Consider the following 13,826-nt stretch of genomic DNA (forward strand, 5'->3'; position numbering starts at 1 on the left):
CCATTGAATAAAAGACAATCAATCCATTCCCCAAGCTTCAAGCTTCAAGCTTCAAGCATACCATCACTATGCAATCCCATACAAACGAAACCGAGTTCCCAGACCGAACCCGAACCAGAGATCCAGTTATCCCTACCCCTAATAAATCTCCTATTGACGCGCCTGAGGCTCCAGAGTATAAGGCGAAATTCCCTAGTCAGTCTTGGGTGCCGAATCTCGATCGTCGACAGAGTTGGAGCAGTGAGGATCGCAAACATATGATGCAGGAGAGATTGTTGGATATACCTGAGGGGAAGGAGAGTGGGTTTTCTGAGTCTGAACATGGGGATTAATCACGATCTTGAAAGTCGAAAGGATGGTACTCTGTGAGGCTGTGGATTTCTTTTTATGGCAAATTGTTATTCTTTGTGCTCAAAGCAACGTGAAGTTGTATAGGTGGATTGAGTGATGATCAGATTGTATTCTATTCTATTCCGTGGGCGGGTTTGGTTTTTACTAAAAGTCTGTTATGAAGTATGATTACTATGGTTATTAAGGAGAATGAGAATGATTATTTTTATTGCTTTGAAAGAAAGTAAAGTGTAAATTGTATAGACCATTGTAAGATGTGGTGATATACTAAGTCCACCTGGGGGCAAGTCCCGCAACGCCGATCTGCAAAAAGTCCACCCATACCTCCGCACCGCCTTGGAACCAGCCCGCTCTCCCGCACCACAAGTAGCTTCATCTTTCTCGCTTCCTAGTTTCTCTTCTGATCCTTCGTTCATTGCTCCTTTCACTCCCCCAATGTGGCGTTCAGGTCACTTTTCTTTCCTTTCAGACATTCTGAGAGGAGCCTATACCTGAAATCCCCCTCCCACGAACACAGGCCATGGAGCGCCAGAAGAAAAGTATGCCCATCCCACCCTGACAAGGTCTCACACCTCTCCGACCGGTACTGACTTCCATTTTCTCCAACAGGGGAGCTTCGTGATCTGAATGAAAGGGCTTGGACAGGTGATACAGGTATCATCCCTGCGCACTCACTCCATTGGAGCGCCCAGTTCTCGGACTCTAACTCTAACTATTTATGATTCATAGATGTCTTTCCCGTTAGCAAGTCCCTCGATTCAGCCCTGAAAAAGAATACGGCTTTTATCAAACGTCTCCGTACTGGAATCAGTCCTTCCTCTCTATCTACCTTTCTTTCCGATATACGCACTCTATCCCTCCACAAATATCTATCCGAGATCATCACCGCCTGCTATGAAGGTTTGACCAAGCTTAAGTCGCCTGGGGAAATCGCTGTTGGCGTCGAAATAGTATGCGCACTACATCAACGTTTCGGTTCCGCCGAGTTTACAAGGCAAATTGGCTGGTTACTCGGTCGTGGGCTAAGTTCACCTGATAAGGCCTCTCTCAAGGCTCTTCCGCAGGAGTACCGCGAACGAGAGGAAAAAGAGCGTCTATCACGACACCGAGTTCTTCTACGTGTTGTTACGGAATTATGGCTCGTTTCTGTTCTCAAGACACTGGATGATGTTGAGAGGCCCGAAGATCTTGGCACAAAGGGTAAAGATGGTGTGGTGGGAATCGGAGGAGGCAAGCAGGCGGATACCCCGCTGAAATCAAAGGTGCCAGCCGCGGCAAAGGATAATGATAAGGCAGAACCATTCCCGCTGGAAGTTCTGAAGGAGCTTCTGGGCTATGATCGCGACCATACAAATTTGCCGCTTGCTGTCCTTTTCGTGAAGAGTTTCAGCTGGGATATTCTGGGAACGAGGCTTGCGGATGAAGGGCGGAAGAATGTTGAGGCGGATGGCGCTACCACGACTACTACCGGTACCGGCTTAAAGCAGGAGAGTACGGAGGGTAGTGATGACCTTGCTGCTGATGCTGATCCGCCACTTATTTCGGAGACGGTTCAGCAACGGTTTAAGAATATTTTGAATCGTTATCTGGATGACGTCAAGGCGCATGTTATCCGTGATCAGAAGGCTTTGGCTTCACAGAGCCGCCGAAATGCCGAAGCGTATGTTAAGAGCGGTGAAATTTTCGAAGACCGTCAATCCAACTTTGAGAAGCAGTCGAAGTCTCTTGAGAAGCTCGTTGCCAATACGCAGGTGTTGTGTGAGGCCCTTGGGGCTGAGATGCCTGATCTGGTTGAGAAGGAGACGAACGATTCTGCTAATAGTGGCGGCATTGGCCTTGTGAAGACCACGGATTATTTGCGTGGACAAGGCGAAGGCGCTGGTATCTGGGAAGATGAGGAGGAGAGACGCTTTTACGAGAATTTGGTTGACCTTAAAGGAAAGGTACCGGCAGTCTTGCTTGAGGATGGGAAGAAAAAGAAGAGCGAGACTGAGGAGGCTGGCAAGAAAAAGGATGGTGAAAATGCAGCTGAACCAAGTGCAGAGAAGTCAGACGCTTCTGAGGATAAATCTGCCGCAGAGCTTGAAGACCAGTCAACCGCCATCGCCAGCAAGACAGTCGGAGCACAAGTTGATTCTCTTCTTAACAAGCTTCCAGAACTGCAGACAAAGGATCAGGTGGATCAGTTCGCACTGGACTTTTGTTTCGTCAATTCAAAGGCTTCCCGGAATCGACTTGTCAAGGCCGTTTCCGACATCCCCAAGGGCCGGGTTGACCTGCTGCCCCTGTACTCTCGCTTGGTTGCTACGCTGGGCCAATACTTGCCAGACATCCCCCAGGGACTGACAACTTATCTCGACGAGGAGTTCCGAAGCCTACAGCGCCGAAAGTCTAAAGAGTTCCTGGGCCAAGTACGCATGGGTAATGTGCGGTACCTTGCTGAACTAACCAAGTTTGGTGTGGTACCAGAACATATCATCTTCCACTGCTTCAAGGTTTCGCTTGATGACTTCTCTCGAATGAATATAGAGATCATTGGCAACCTTCTAGAGAACTGCGGTCGATACCTACTGCGCAACCCAGATACAGCTCCTCGGATGGCCTCGTTCTTGGAGACATTAAGCCGAAAGAAGACTGTTCAGCATTTGGCTCAAAACGAACGCATGGTGATCGAGAATGCCATCTATTATGTCGATCCACCACCGCGACCTGCCATCCAGCAAAAGGAGCGCACGCCAATGGAGCAATATATACGTCGACTTATTTATCTGGATATGAATAAGCGCAACTACACCAGAATTCTTAAGACTATCCGCAAACTCCACTGGGAAGAAAAGGAGGTGGTTGATATTTTGGAGCGCATCTTTAGCAAGCCCGTCAAGGTGAAATATGGAAGTATTCACCTTTTGGCAATTCTTGCTAGCGCTCTATACCGATATCATCAAGACTTTGTTATTGGTGTGGTCGATAACGTCCTGGAGCATATCACTCTGGGCCTGGAACAGAATGACTTCAAATTTAATCAGAAGCGCATTGCTGAAGTCAAGTACCTAGGCGAGCTTTACAACTACAAGATGGTCGACTCGCCTGTCGTTTTTGACATGTTATACCGTATTATCACCTTTGGTCATGAAGGTGGCACTCCGGTCCCTGGCCGACTTGCTTCACTGGATATGCCTGATGATTACTTCCGACTTCGGCTTGCTTGCACTCTACTTGATACCTGCGGTCACTGCTTCGATCGGGGATCTGCCAAGAAGAAGCTTGATTTCTTCCTGACATTCTTCCAGTACTATCTTTTCACCAAGGACCCCATGCCCATGGACGTGGACTTCCTCATCCAGGATACATACTCGGCATTGCGCCCTCAATGGAAGCTGGCTCCCGATGCCGAAGAAGCGACCCGTATATTTAGTGAGGCTGTTGCTCAAAATTACAACACGCCAGAGTCTGAGAGACCAGTTGAGGTCGATGAAGATGAAGCAGATAGCAGCTCCTCTGAGATGGGACTAGAAGAAGATGCCATTCCTGAAATTGATGACGAACAGGAGTCTAGCGATGAAGCTGAGGTGAGCTTTTTGATATTTTATATGAGAAAAAATAATAACATTCTAACGTTCTATAGGCATCGGGTCCCAACGCGGAGATGAACGATGAGTCCGATTTCGAGGACGAGCAGATTGTTGTTACGCGACAGGAAGAGGAACGCGATCCAGAAGTGGAGGCTGACTTTGATCGAGAATTCGAGAAGATGATGGCCGAAAGCATGGATTCGCGACGCTTCGAGCGCAAGGCCATTTTTGACATTCCCCTTCCTATGAAGCGACCTGCTCGAGACATCGCCAATGAACACTCATCCGACTTCGCCGAGTCGGTGCCAGAAGAGCCTGTGGCACCGAAAACCATGGCTTTCTCCCTAATGACGAAGAAGGGAAACAAACAACAGGTGCGATCGCACTGTCTCAAAAACCGAAGGTTGGCTATGAAACTGACAAATTACAGACCCGCACCATCGACATGCCTTCGGACTCTAGCTTTGCTGTCGCTATGCGAAGTCAGCAACAAGCAGACCGCGAGGAACAGCAGCGTATCAAGAACCTTGTTCTGAACTACGAAGCTGCAAACGAACCGGAGCCCACCGAGAGTGAGTTGAAAATCTCCGTTCCTTTTAATATCCACCTAATCGATTTCAATCAACAGCCTTCGAGAAGCGGATTCCCATTAGCCAGAGATTGGAAAAACCAGGTCCCAACCGGGGCTCGTTCCGATCTCGAAAACTTCAGCTCAGTGATGTGAACTGGTAGAACAAGGAGCATGCATTGGATTTAAATTTTCCACACTGTCAATCGGCAGCATCCTCGCAAAGGAACATCAAACATCAGAAGAACTACTCGCAAGAACATTGTTCAGATGTAGTTCATCGCCTTGGGCTTTATCGACGTGCCTTTCCTTCCACTTGCATGGATTTCCGAGCCTTCCAGCACTACTGAGAACAGGCTGAAAGATTATAATCTCGCTGCACAGGACTCTATAGTTCTTATGCTATTTGGGATGATCTTATCACGTCATTCCCTCTGCATTGCGACTGCATGCATTTCCTCCCCTATCCCTTGTTGGACGGTCATATTCAGGCCAGCTTCATCTGATCTCCGAGATAATATACTTGGAGATTGGCTACAGGAGTAAAGAGTGAAGAATGCGAGGAAGAGAACAACCCTGAACCCAAGCCCCTAAGTCCCTTTGCCTTCGGGCAGCCTCTTATTGTTCCTGCACTAGGCAGAGTGCCTATCGTTAAATTGAAATTAAGTACAGAATCAATGAGATATAAGTAATTTCTTAGATTTTGTCATCTGAACATCTGTAATTAAAAAAAGGAGTATTTTAAAATAGAGCTGATCGTGGTCACCCTTTGACTGGCAGTTTACCGGCAAGTGGAGAGAAAGCCAAAGCGCATTAAACTCCGGCTCTGGGAAACTCGGAGAACCCCGTTCCTGTCTGTGTGCACGGCGATCACAGGTTAACGACATTTTTTCTTCTTCCAGTTTTGAGTAACTACCTAATTGTAATATTGCAGTTTTTTTACTATCTAGAGATCTTTTCCCCAACCCAACCAATTAATTAAACTCCATGTACAATACTGATAAGTAGACAGTTCATGCATGCGCGCCATTTTCCGCACCAATCCAGCCTAGGTAAGTCCAAGCAAACATAGATAAGCGTGAAGAGAAAATGAGAAAAAAATAAATTAAAAAAAATACTTCCCTCATCCACATCCAAGATGGTGTGATTGGCTTGCGTTGTCTCTAATCTAACGCGGGATTCCCCCTTCCTAAATATTCAACACTCAATATTGAATTATCTCGATCATTCTTTTAAGTTACGAACTGCCAGGTTTATCCACGGAGCAAAATGGAGGGGGCTCTCAAGGGCAGTTACGCAGTACCCTCTAAAGGGGAAGAGCACGTCGTACATGATGTTGAGAATCCTCCACCACCACATCCTGGCTCTGACGCTGGAAGCGTTATTGTTGATGATGGACGAATTGTTACCCAGCATGAACAGCTAGGATTACTTCGGGGGTTATCGCAGCGACATGTTCAGATGATTGCGATTGCGGGTGCCATTGTATGTAATATACCCCAGGGATACTCTTACCCATCACTGGAATAAACCAAAAAAGAAAGTTCGATCGCTAATAGTGATATTTAGGGCACGGGATTGTTCCTTGGACTCGGTAGTTCCATTGCTACCGGTGGTCCATTAGGTGCTTTATTAGGTTATGCACTTGTTGGACTTATTGTATGCGCTATCCAGTTCGCACTTGGTGAAGTCTCCGCCTTACTCCCTGTAACGGGTTCTTTCGTCCGTCACGCCGAGGTCCTCGTTGATCCCGCATGGGCATTTGCAGTTGGTTGGAATGTTGTCTACGGGTGCTTTATCAGTGTCCCGAGTGAGATTTCTGCCTCGGTAGTACTGATCCAGTACTGGACGGATATCAATGCCGCGGTATGGGTGACTATTCTCATCGTTGTATCTGTTGCCGTTGCGGTTTCGTTCATCGGCGTCTACGGAGAAATCGAGTTTGTTTTCGCCATTTTGAAAATCCTCCTGGTTGTCTTTGTCGTCATTCTGGGATTGGTTATTGATCTTGGTGGTGTACCGGGAAAACCACGATTAGGCTTCCATTACTGGAAACAACCTGGTCCATTTGTGGAATACATTGCCTCCGGTTCGTGGGGCCAGTTTCTTGGTTTTTGGGCCGTCATGACAAATGCCGTTTACTCGTTCGCTGGTGTTGAGTCTTTAGCTATGGCAGCTGCTGAGACTAAGAATCCGCGACAAAATATTCCCAAGGCCTGTAAGAGGGTCTTTGCAAGAGTTACCATCTTTTATCTTCTTGCTGTTTTGATCGTGGGCATGTTAGTTCCTAGTACCGATCCTCGACTTGGTGATGACTCCGGAACAGCTGCGACAAGTCCTTTCGTTATTGCCGCTAGTGATGCGGGTATCAATGCTATTCCATCGATTGTCAATGCTGTTTGTCTCGCTTCTGCGTGGTCAGCTTCGAATCAGAGTATTCTGGCTGGAACGAGAACTCTCTATGGTCTTGCGATTAAGGGACATGCTCCGAAGATCTTTCTTCGCACTAATAAATGGGGTGTGCCATATTTTTGTGTGTCGTTGCAAGTTGCTTTCTCTTTTCTGGCATATATGTGTGTGTCTAATAGTGCTATGACGGTGTTTTGGTGGTTTGTTGATCTTACGGCTGCTGGATCTTTGATCTCGTGGATTTCTATTGCATTGAATCATATTCGATTGCTCCAAGCGTTTAAGGAGCAGGGAATTTCTCCGCATTCATTGCCGTGGCATAACAGCATTACTAGTATGTGGTCCTACCCTATCCTCTTCCTCTAACTCAATTTTGAGGATTTGAACTAACATGACCAAGGATACACCAGCTGGTTCGCTTTGATCGGTTGCACTGTCATCTTGTTGACAGGAGGCTTCGCGGTATTCACGAAAGGAAGCTGGGACCCAGCCACATTCGTGTCTTCCTATCTGTACGTGTTCAATCCTTGGTCGCTGTTTCAAGTTTGAAAATCACTAATTCCGAACAGAGATATCCCGCTTGTCTTATTCGCATACGGAGGCTATAAGTTGATTCGCCGTACGAAGATAGTACCATTGAGTATGGTGCCAATTCGCCAGGCACTAGATGAAGCTGAAAATGATCCTGAAAATGTACCACTCACGAAGGATACGATATGGCAAAAGATTAATATCTTTTGGGGCTGATCGAGGTGTATCATTGATATAACTCTGCATTGAGATTAGCATAGCTCCACACCATAATATGATATTCGATGGCCTAGCCATTTGCTTGAAGTGATCTTACCTGAAGTAGCCTTCTTGTATCCGGTCTCATCTCTCTGCTCATGGATCAGCTGGGACGGCGTCTTGCTCGCTTAATTTGGCCGATCCATGAAGCCTCTAGCGTCCATGATGATTCCTTTTTCATCTTTTATAAACAGGCAGCCACGCTCCGGTAAATAGGACATTGTTTTGGACCGAATAGGACTTGAGCATTTAGGTAGCTTCTATGTTTGCGATTACCGGTTTTTGTATCCATTCTGAGCTATTCGTCAGGAAGAAACCCTTCAATGTTATTTGGAAGCATGTGTTTGTCGAATGCTTCGTAGTACTTAACTGTCGACTGTATCAGCATGGTAGGCTCCGGCCTTCGGATCTCGTCATTCGTCATTCGTCCCCGGGAAATTCGCCAGAAGCATATCTGCGTTGATGGACATGCCGGCAGACATGATAGCAGCAGAATTGGGTGAAAAGATGCTTGATTGGATAGAAAGATGGATCAGGCCGAAGGAGGATGAAAGTGGATGAAGAAAAAGAGAGAAGTGTGGATGAAGAAGAAAGAGATTTCCGGAGGGTGGATGGGAATAAATAGTAGAGTAAAGTTGAAGTGAGAAAAGAAGCCGCAGACCTAGTAAAAATGGAGTAGTATATAGGAAAAGAAGAAGTTTTGGTCGCGTATAGTATTGGGTGATTGATATATGAGGGATAAAACAGTTAAATAGCTACATGAAGGGGAGGGAAGGTTGTAGAGAAGGTGATGGTATGGCAGGATAGAAGCGAGGTGAAGGAGAAAGGCTGAGAAGTTGGACCAGTGTGGAGCGCTAGTGTGAGATGGAGTGTAAGGATTTACAGGTTCTCGATATTTAGCCATTCGTCATCGTTCTAACTAAAAGGCCGGGAGAAGCATTGGTTACTAATTAGAGCTGAAGCCTGCATGTGGAGGATAACGTCTCTATTGCGGCGTAGACCCCAGCTACTTCACTGTGTTATTTGCCTTATAGAAAATTACCTCAAGGAGAAGTGATTGTGCGTCAGAAGTGAAAAGAAATCCTTTAGATATGGGGTTTCCTCTCTGGATGCTGATCCCAACCCCACAGAGCTCTCAGGGTCATGCTCCACCCCCGCTTTTTCCAAGCTTAATGACACTAGTTGTATAAGCGAGGTCTTGATTCCAGAATCCCGGCTAAACTGAACGACTCTATTACACTATATTAAACGTCTTATTAGTGTTTTTGGGAGCGGCTGAACCATTTGCCCCAGTTTTCCCCAGATTTCTAATCATCTTGCCTTCAATTGCAACTTTCAGAACAACATGCCGGAAAATCGTTTAGCGATTTTCGCACCCGGACATAGAAGTCCGGCACTTGATCATGGCTTTTCAATCTTGGCAAGCAAACATGAAGCGGGGAAACATTCACTCTTTGGCTTATAAAAGGGCATCGTGAGATGCTTCGAGTCCATAATCCTCAAGCACACCTGCAGCATCAGTCCTCACATTGACTTGGACCTCCAAGACATTACAGGAAATGTTAAGTAACTGTTTGGCTTCGGCCATTATTTTCGCCTTAAGTGCCCGATGTGCTCCTACTACCCATGCCTTGAGTGGTGGTACCACTGTCGGCGAAGGCTTGCTCATCGACACTTCCTCCGGTCCCATTCAAGGCTTCGTGAACCTGACAGCACCAAATGTCCGTCAATTTCTAGGTGTTCCATTTGCAGAGCCACCAATTGGAGATCTGCGATTTGAACGTCCTCAAAAGAAAGAACCCAATGGAACCATCGAAGCCTTTGCCCTACCTAACTCCTGCATGCAACAATTTAACTCCAACAGCTCGACTCTTTTCACCGAGTACGAGATGGGCTTTCTCATTAGTGGTGGAAACTCAGAGGATTGTCTATATCTATCTATTTGGGCACCTGATGTTGAAAATATTCGTTTTCAGCAGCGTCCGCTACCTGTTTTGTTATATGTACCTGGTGGTGGGTTTACTAGTGGAGGGGAGGCGTCGCTTTTCAAAGTTCCTGATAAATGGATACAACGAACGCAGGGACATATTGTTGTTATAATGAAGTAAGCCAATGGCCATTTATTTGGTTTGATGTGGATGATTATTAACTTATTGCCATAGTTACCGTGTCAATGTCTTTGGATTCCCCAACGCAAAGGGCCTGACAGATCAGAATGCGGGATTCCTCGATCAAAGATTAGCGTATGCAGGATGCCAAATTTCTCCGTGTTCATGACTGCTGTTCTGCTTGCTAATCTAGTTATCTGTAGTGTCGAATGGGTCCAGGAAAACATCGCCGCCTTTGGAGGTGATCCGGGACGAATCGCTCTCTGGGGACAATCAGCTGGTGCTGGGAGCGTTACAGCTTATCCCTATGCCTACCCTGATGATCCCATCGTCACTGCTCTTATTGCTGAATCGGGTGGTCCAACTATTATCAACAATCAGGATTATACACAGAGCAACTTTACATTTTTAGCTGGCCTAGTTGGATGCAGTGGTTTAAACGCAAGTGCAGAGCTTACTTGCGTTCGGGGAGTACCAGCGCAGACATTGGAGAATGCCCTGTCATATTATGGGGGCAATGGAACGCAGCCGGCATTAAGTTTTACGCCATCTGTTGATAACCAGACTGGCTTTGCAAACTGGACAGAACGAGTATTGGATGGAAAGATTGCGAAAACGGTACGTCACGATGAAGGCAGAAACAATTTTGATTATTTAAATTATGCTAATATATGCCTTTTCTTGATGGAATAGCCCCTCATTATTGGTAGCAACGCGAACGAAGGTGCCGGTTTTGTCTCTTTCACAGAAGATGGACCAGGCGCTGCAACACTCTTCAATGAGACCGAGTCAGTAATTGCTTGCCCAGTAGCCATCGAAGTCAAAAACCGCAATATGGCTGGAATAACAACCTACCGATACCAGTATGCAGGGAACTTCTCGAATATCTCTCCTTTGCCATGGTTCGGCGCCTACCACAGCTCAGAACTACCTATGGTATTTGGAACGCATTATGAATACCGAGGCCCTTCTACTCAGTTCGAATGGGATGTAAGTTATGCTATGCAGGCATTATGGCTTTCATTCGTGGAGGATCCTTCACGTGGACCGGCCCGTCTTGCACTAGATGGTGTTTCTGGGAACCCTAATAACGCGAGCTATTTCGCTTGGCCGGCATTCAAGCAGGGGTCTTCTAATATGTTGTTGCTTGCGGAGGATGGTGTTCTTATGCAGCTGGTGACTTCTGCGCGTATTGATGATTATTGTCCGAATCTTTAGTTAGGTAGAAATGATAAGTACTATTAGCTGTATCCGGCAATTCCGGTGAATATAAGAAGCTAGGGAGTATTCCGAGATAAGTCCGATGGAATAATCCCACAATCCTGGTGTCCCCACAATCCCGCCCACCCTTACGAATTGCTGACCGAAGAGAATCTTAATGCCAGTCTCCTAATTTCTCGCAAATCTTGACATCTCAAGTGATATCAATTTGAATAAAATCTAGTCTACCCTATTTAAAAGACATAACCGTGTCGAAGCACAGGAAGGACTGCTGTTCTGTACTCCATTCTACCCCATACCGGGGTACATAAAGGGACGTGTTTCATTTCCCCGGCCCCCGCTCCACAGCCCGGGGCAGAGATTGGTCATCCGATCTATGAACCCCATCACCAACAGAACGGCTAACTTTCCACACGCGGGAGAGACAAGGCTTGTTCCTTTGGTTTCCCCCCTTTTACCCCCCATGGGGAGCTTAGGCCCACGGTGAACTGCTTTTCCGGGGCCCCAGCTTATTAGAACGGTTATTTGGTTTTCCCTTGGCTTTCCTTTAAAAGGAGATCGGGCGGACGTGGCGTTTGATTAAAATGCTTGTTCCTGCCAATCAGTATCACTCATCATAAGAGGAAAGGAGGACATAGCTCGCTTCCTCTTGAGCTCTTTGCCGGCCTGTACTATGTATTCCTCGACTTTCCCCCCAGGGACCTAGTGAAAATTTCAATCCAATTCTGAATTGCTCTTTGTTCCTCTTTTCTCCTATCATCTCCTTCCGCTATTTTATCTGGGATATTATTAACCTCCGCAGGACAAAGCCAGTTCTCCATAAATTGTCCTCGGTTTATTCATAGATAATCATCCGTCAAAATGGGCATTCTCTCCTTCGTGGAGGATCGGCCTACGCCGAAATCAGTGTATAACTGGCGCGTCTATCTTCTTGCAGCCGTTGCCTCTTGCACATCATGCATGATCGGTTATGATAGTGCTTTCATCGGCACAACTATTTCTCTTCCATCCTTCGAATCTGAATTTAACTTCGCTGCCATGTCACCTTCTCATCTGACTCTCATCAGTGAGAACATCGTGTCCATCTACCAAGCTGGTTCTTTCTTCGGTGCTATTTTCGCTTACCCCATTGGCTTTTACTGGGGTCGGCGAATGGGATTGTTGATTGCTGGTTTGGTCTTTGTTCTTGGTGCTGGTATGATGATGGGTGCTAATGGTGCGCGGGGCTTGGGTCTTATCTATGCCGGTCGTGTTTTGGCTGGTGTGGGAGTTGGTATGGGTTCGAATATGGCGCCTATCTATATTTCTGAGCTTGCGCCTCCTGCTATTCGTGGTCGGTTGGTTGGTACATATGAGCTTGGATGGCAGATTGGGGGTTTGGTTGGATTTTGGATCTGTGTATGTTTACTCTTTTCTACTTTTCCGTCTCCTCCTCTCCGGGGGTTCATTTCGTCGATGTCCATGGAAAACATGGATACGAAGCTGGTGAAAATATACTGATAATGGGACTTTATAGTATGGCGTTGAACAAACACTCCCTTCAAGCACTAAACAGTGGCTCATTCCATTCGCCGTCCAACTGATTCCCGGCGGATTGTTCCTACTCGGTTTGATCTTTGTCAAAGAGTCTCCTCGTTGGCTTCTTTCTCGCGGACGACGAGCAGAAGGTCTCAAGAATCTCTGCTGGATGCGGCAGCTCGAGGAACACGATGTCTATATCCTGGAAGAAGTCCGAATGATCGACCAAGCGCTGGAAGAACAGTTCGATGGCGATGGCAGCGGATTCTGGAGACCATTCAAGATCGCCTTTTCAGACAAGCGAATAATGTATCGATTGTTCTTGGGAAGCATGTTGTTCTTCTGGCAAAATGGATCCGGTATCAATGCGATCAACTACTACAGTCCTACCGTCTTCAAAGAACTTGGCGTTACAGGTACCGATACCGACCTCTTCACTACTGGTCTCTTTGGCGTTGTTAAGACTGTTGGGACATGTATTTGGATTCTGTTCCTTATTGAATGGGTTGGTCGACGTCGTCTTTTGATGATCGGTGCTGCGGGCAGCTCGATCTCCCTCTGGATTGTCGGAGGTTATATCCAAGCCAATCCTAGTACTGGTGGGAAGATGACGCCCGGTGGTACTGCGGCCATCTTCTTCTTCTATCTCTCTACTGCTTTCTATACGCCAACATGGAATGGAACACCATGGGTTATCAATGCTGTAAGTTCATCATGCATCCTATTCTTCTCATGCCGATTCCGGTAGTATTTGCGCGTGATACTAACTTGATACAGGAAATGTTTGGACCAAACGTCCGATCTCTTGCGCAGACTAGTGCTGCTTGTTCAAACTGGCTCTGGACCTTCCTCATCTCTCGTTTCACGGAGCAGATGTTCGCCGCCATGGGCGCTGGCGTCTGGTTCTTTTTCGCCTCTTTGATGCTATGCTCTATCTTCTTTGTTTTCTTCCTCATCCCAGAAACAAAGAGTATTCCTCTGGAGAGGATGGATCATCTTTTCGAATTCAAGCCGGTGCGAACTGCCCACGCAAAGATTATGGCGGACTTGCAGGAAGAGGATGAACAATTCCGACAGGAGCTTGGAGTTTCCACAGAAAAGGGCGAGGTTACTCAAGTCGAGCATGCGGTTTAAACCCACCTATTTTCAGTTTATATGATTTAATGTAGTTTCATCGCAAGTGTTGATGCTTGCGGTGGTCTCAAGGGACATTGAGCAAATGGAAAGAGGATGAGAAATGCTGCTATAATATCAATGTTACGAGAGCTTGAAGCTTGGTTAAAGTTATGG

The 13,826-nt window shown here is 46.6% G+C and overlaps 5 protein-coding genes across 5 annotated transcripts; all 5 read left to right on the forward strand.

Moving 5' to 3' along the window:
• Window positions 1-68: 68 nt before the first annotated feature.
• On the forward strand, window positions 69-332 carry N7478_011219 (uncharacterized protein; the record flags this gene model as incomplete). The annotated part of the gene is made up of 1 exon (XM_056927433.1): window positions 69-332. The coding sequence occupies one exon, from the start codon at window positions 69-71 to the stop codon at window positions 330-332; it is 264 nt and encodes an 87-aa protein (XP_056774481.1).
• A 539-nt stretch (window positions 333-871) lies between these two features.
• Window positions 872-4,655, forward strand: N7478_011220 (regulator of nonsense transcripts 2; the record flags this gene model as incomplete). The annotated part of the gene is made up of 5 exons (XM_056927434.1): window positions 872-890; window positions 1,081-3,920; window positions 3,977-4,297; window positions 4,354-4,495; window positions 4,552-4,655. 5 exons carry the CDS (start codon window positions 872-874, stop codon window positions 4,653-4,655), a joined length of 3,426 nt encoding a protein of 1,141 aa, XP_056774482.1.
• Window positions 4,656-5,760: 1,105 nt separating this feature from the next.
• On the forward strand, window positions 5,761-7,647 carry N7478_011221 (uncharacterized protein; the record flags this gene model as incomplete). Its single annotated transcript, XM_056927435.1, has 4 exons — window positions 5,761-5,976; window positions 6,061-7,234; window positions 7,301-7,412; window positions 7,470-7,647. The coding sequence occupies 4 exons, from the start codon at window positions 5,761-5,763 to the stop codon at window positions 7,645-7,647; spliced, it is 1,680 nt and encodes a 559-aa protein (XP_056774483.1).
• A 1,601-nt stretch (window positions 7,648-9,248) lies between these two features.
• N7478_011222 (uncharacterized protein) lies at window positions 9,249-11,015 on the forward strand (the record flags this gene model as incomplete). Its single annotated transcript, XM_056927436.1, has 4 exons — window positions 9,249-9,793; window positions 9,852-9,932; window positions 10,001-10,415; window positions 10,491-11,015. 4 exons carry the CDS (start codon window positions 9,249-9,251, stop codon window positions 11,013-11,015), a joined length of 1,566 nt encoding a protein of 521 aa, XP_056774484.1.
• An 864-nt stretch (window positions 11,016-11,879) lies between these two features.
• N7478_011223 (sugar porter family MFS transporter) lies at window positions 11,880-13,670 on the forward strand (the record flags this gene model as incomplete). The annotated part of the gene is made up of 3 exons (XM_056927437.1): window positions 11,880-12,416; window positions 12,535-13,239; window positions 13,314-13,670. The coding sequence occupies 3 exons, from the start codon at window positions 11,880-11,882 to the stop codon at window positions 13,668-13,670; spliced, it is 1,599 nt and encodes a 532-aa protein (XP_056774485.1).
• Between the last annotated feature and the right edge of the window lie 156 nt (window positions 13,671-13,826).

This window comes from Penicillium angulare (assembly GCF_028827245.1).
Source record: "Penicillium angulare strain IBT 27051 chromosome Unknown utg000008l_segment0_segment0, whole genome shotgun sequence".
Taxonomy (NCBI): Eukaryota; Fungi; Ascomycota; class Eurotiomycetes; order Eurotiales; family Aspergillaceae; genus Penicillium; species Penicillium angulare.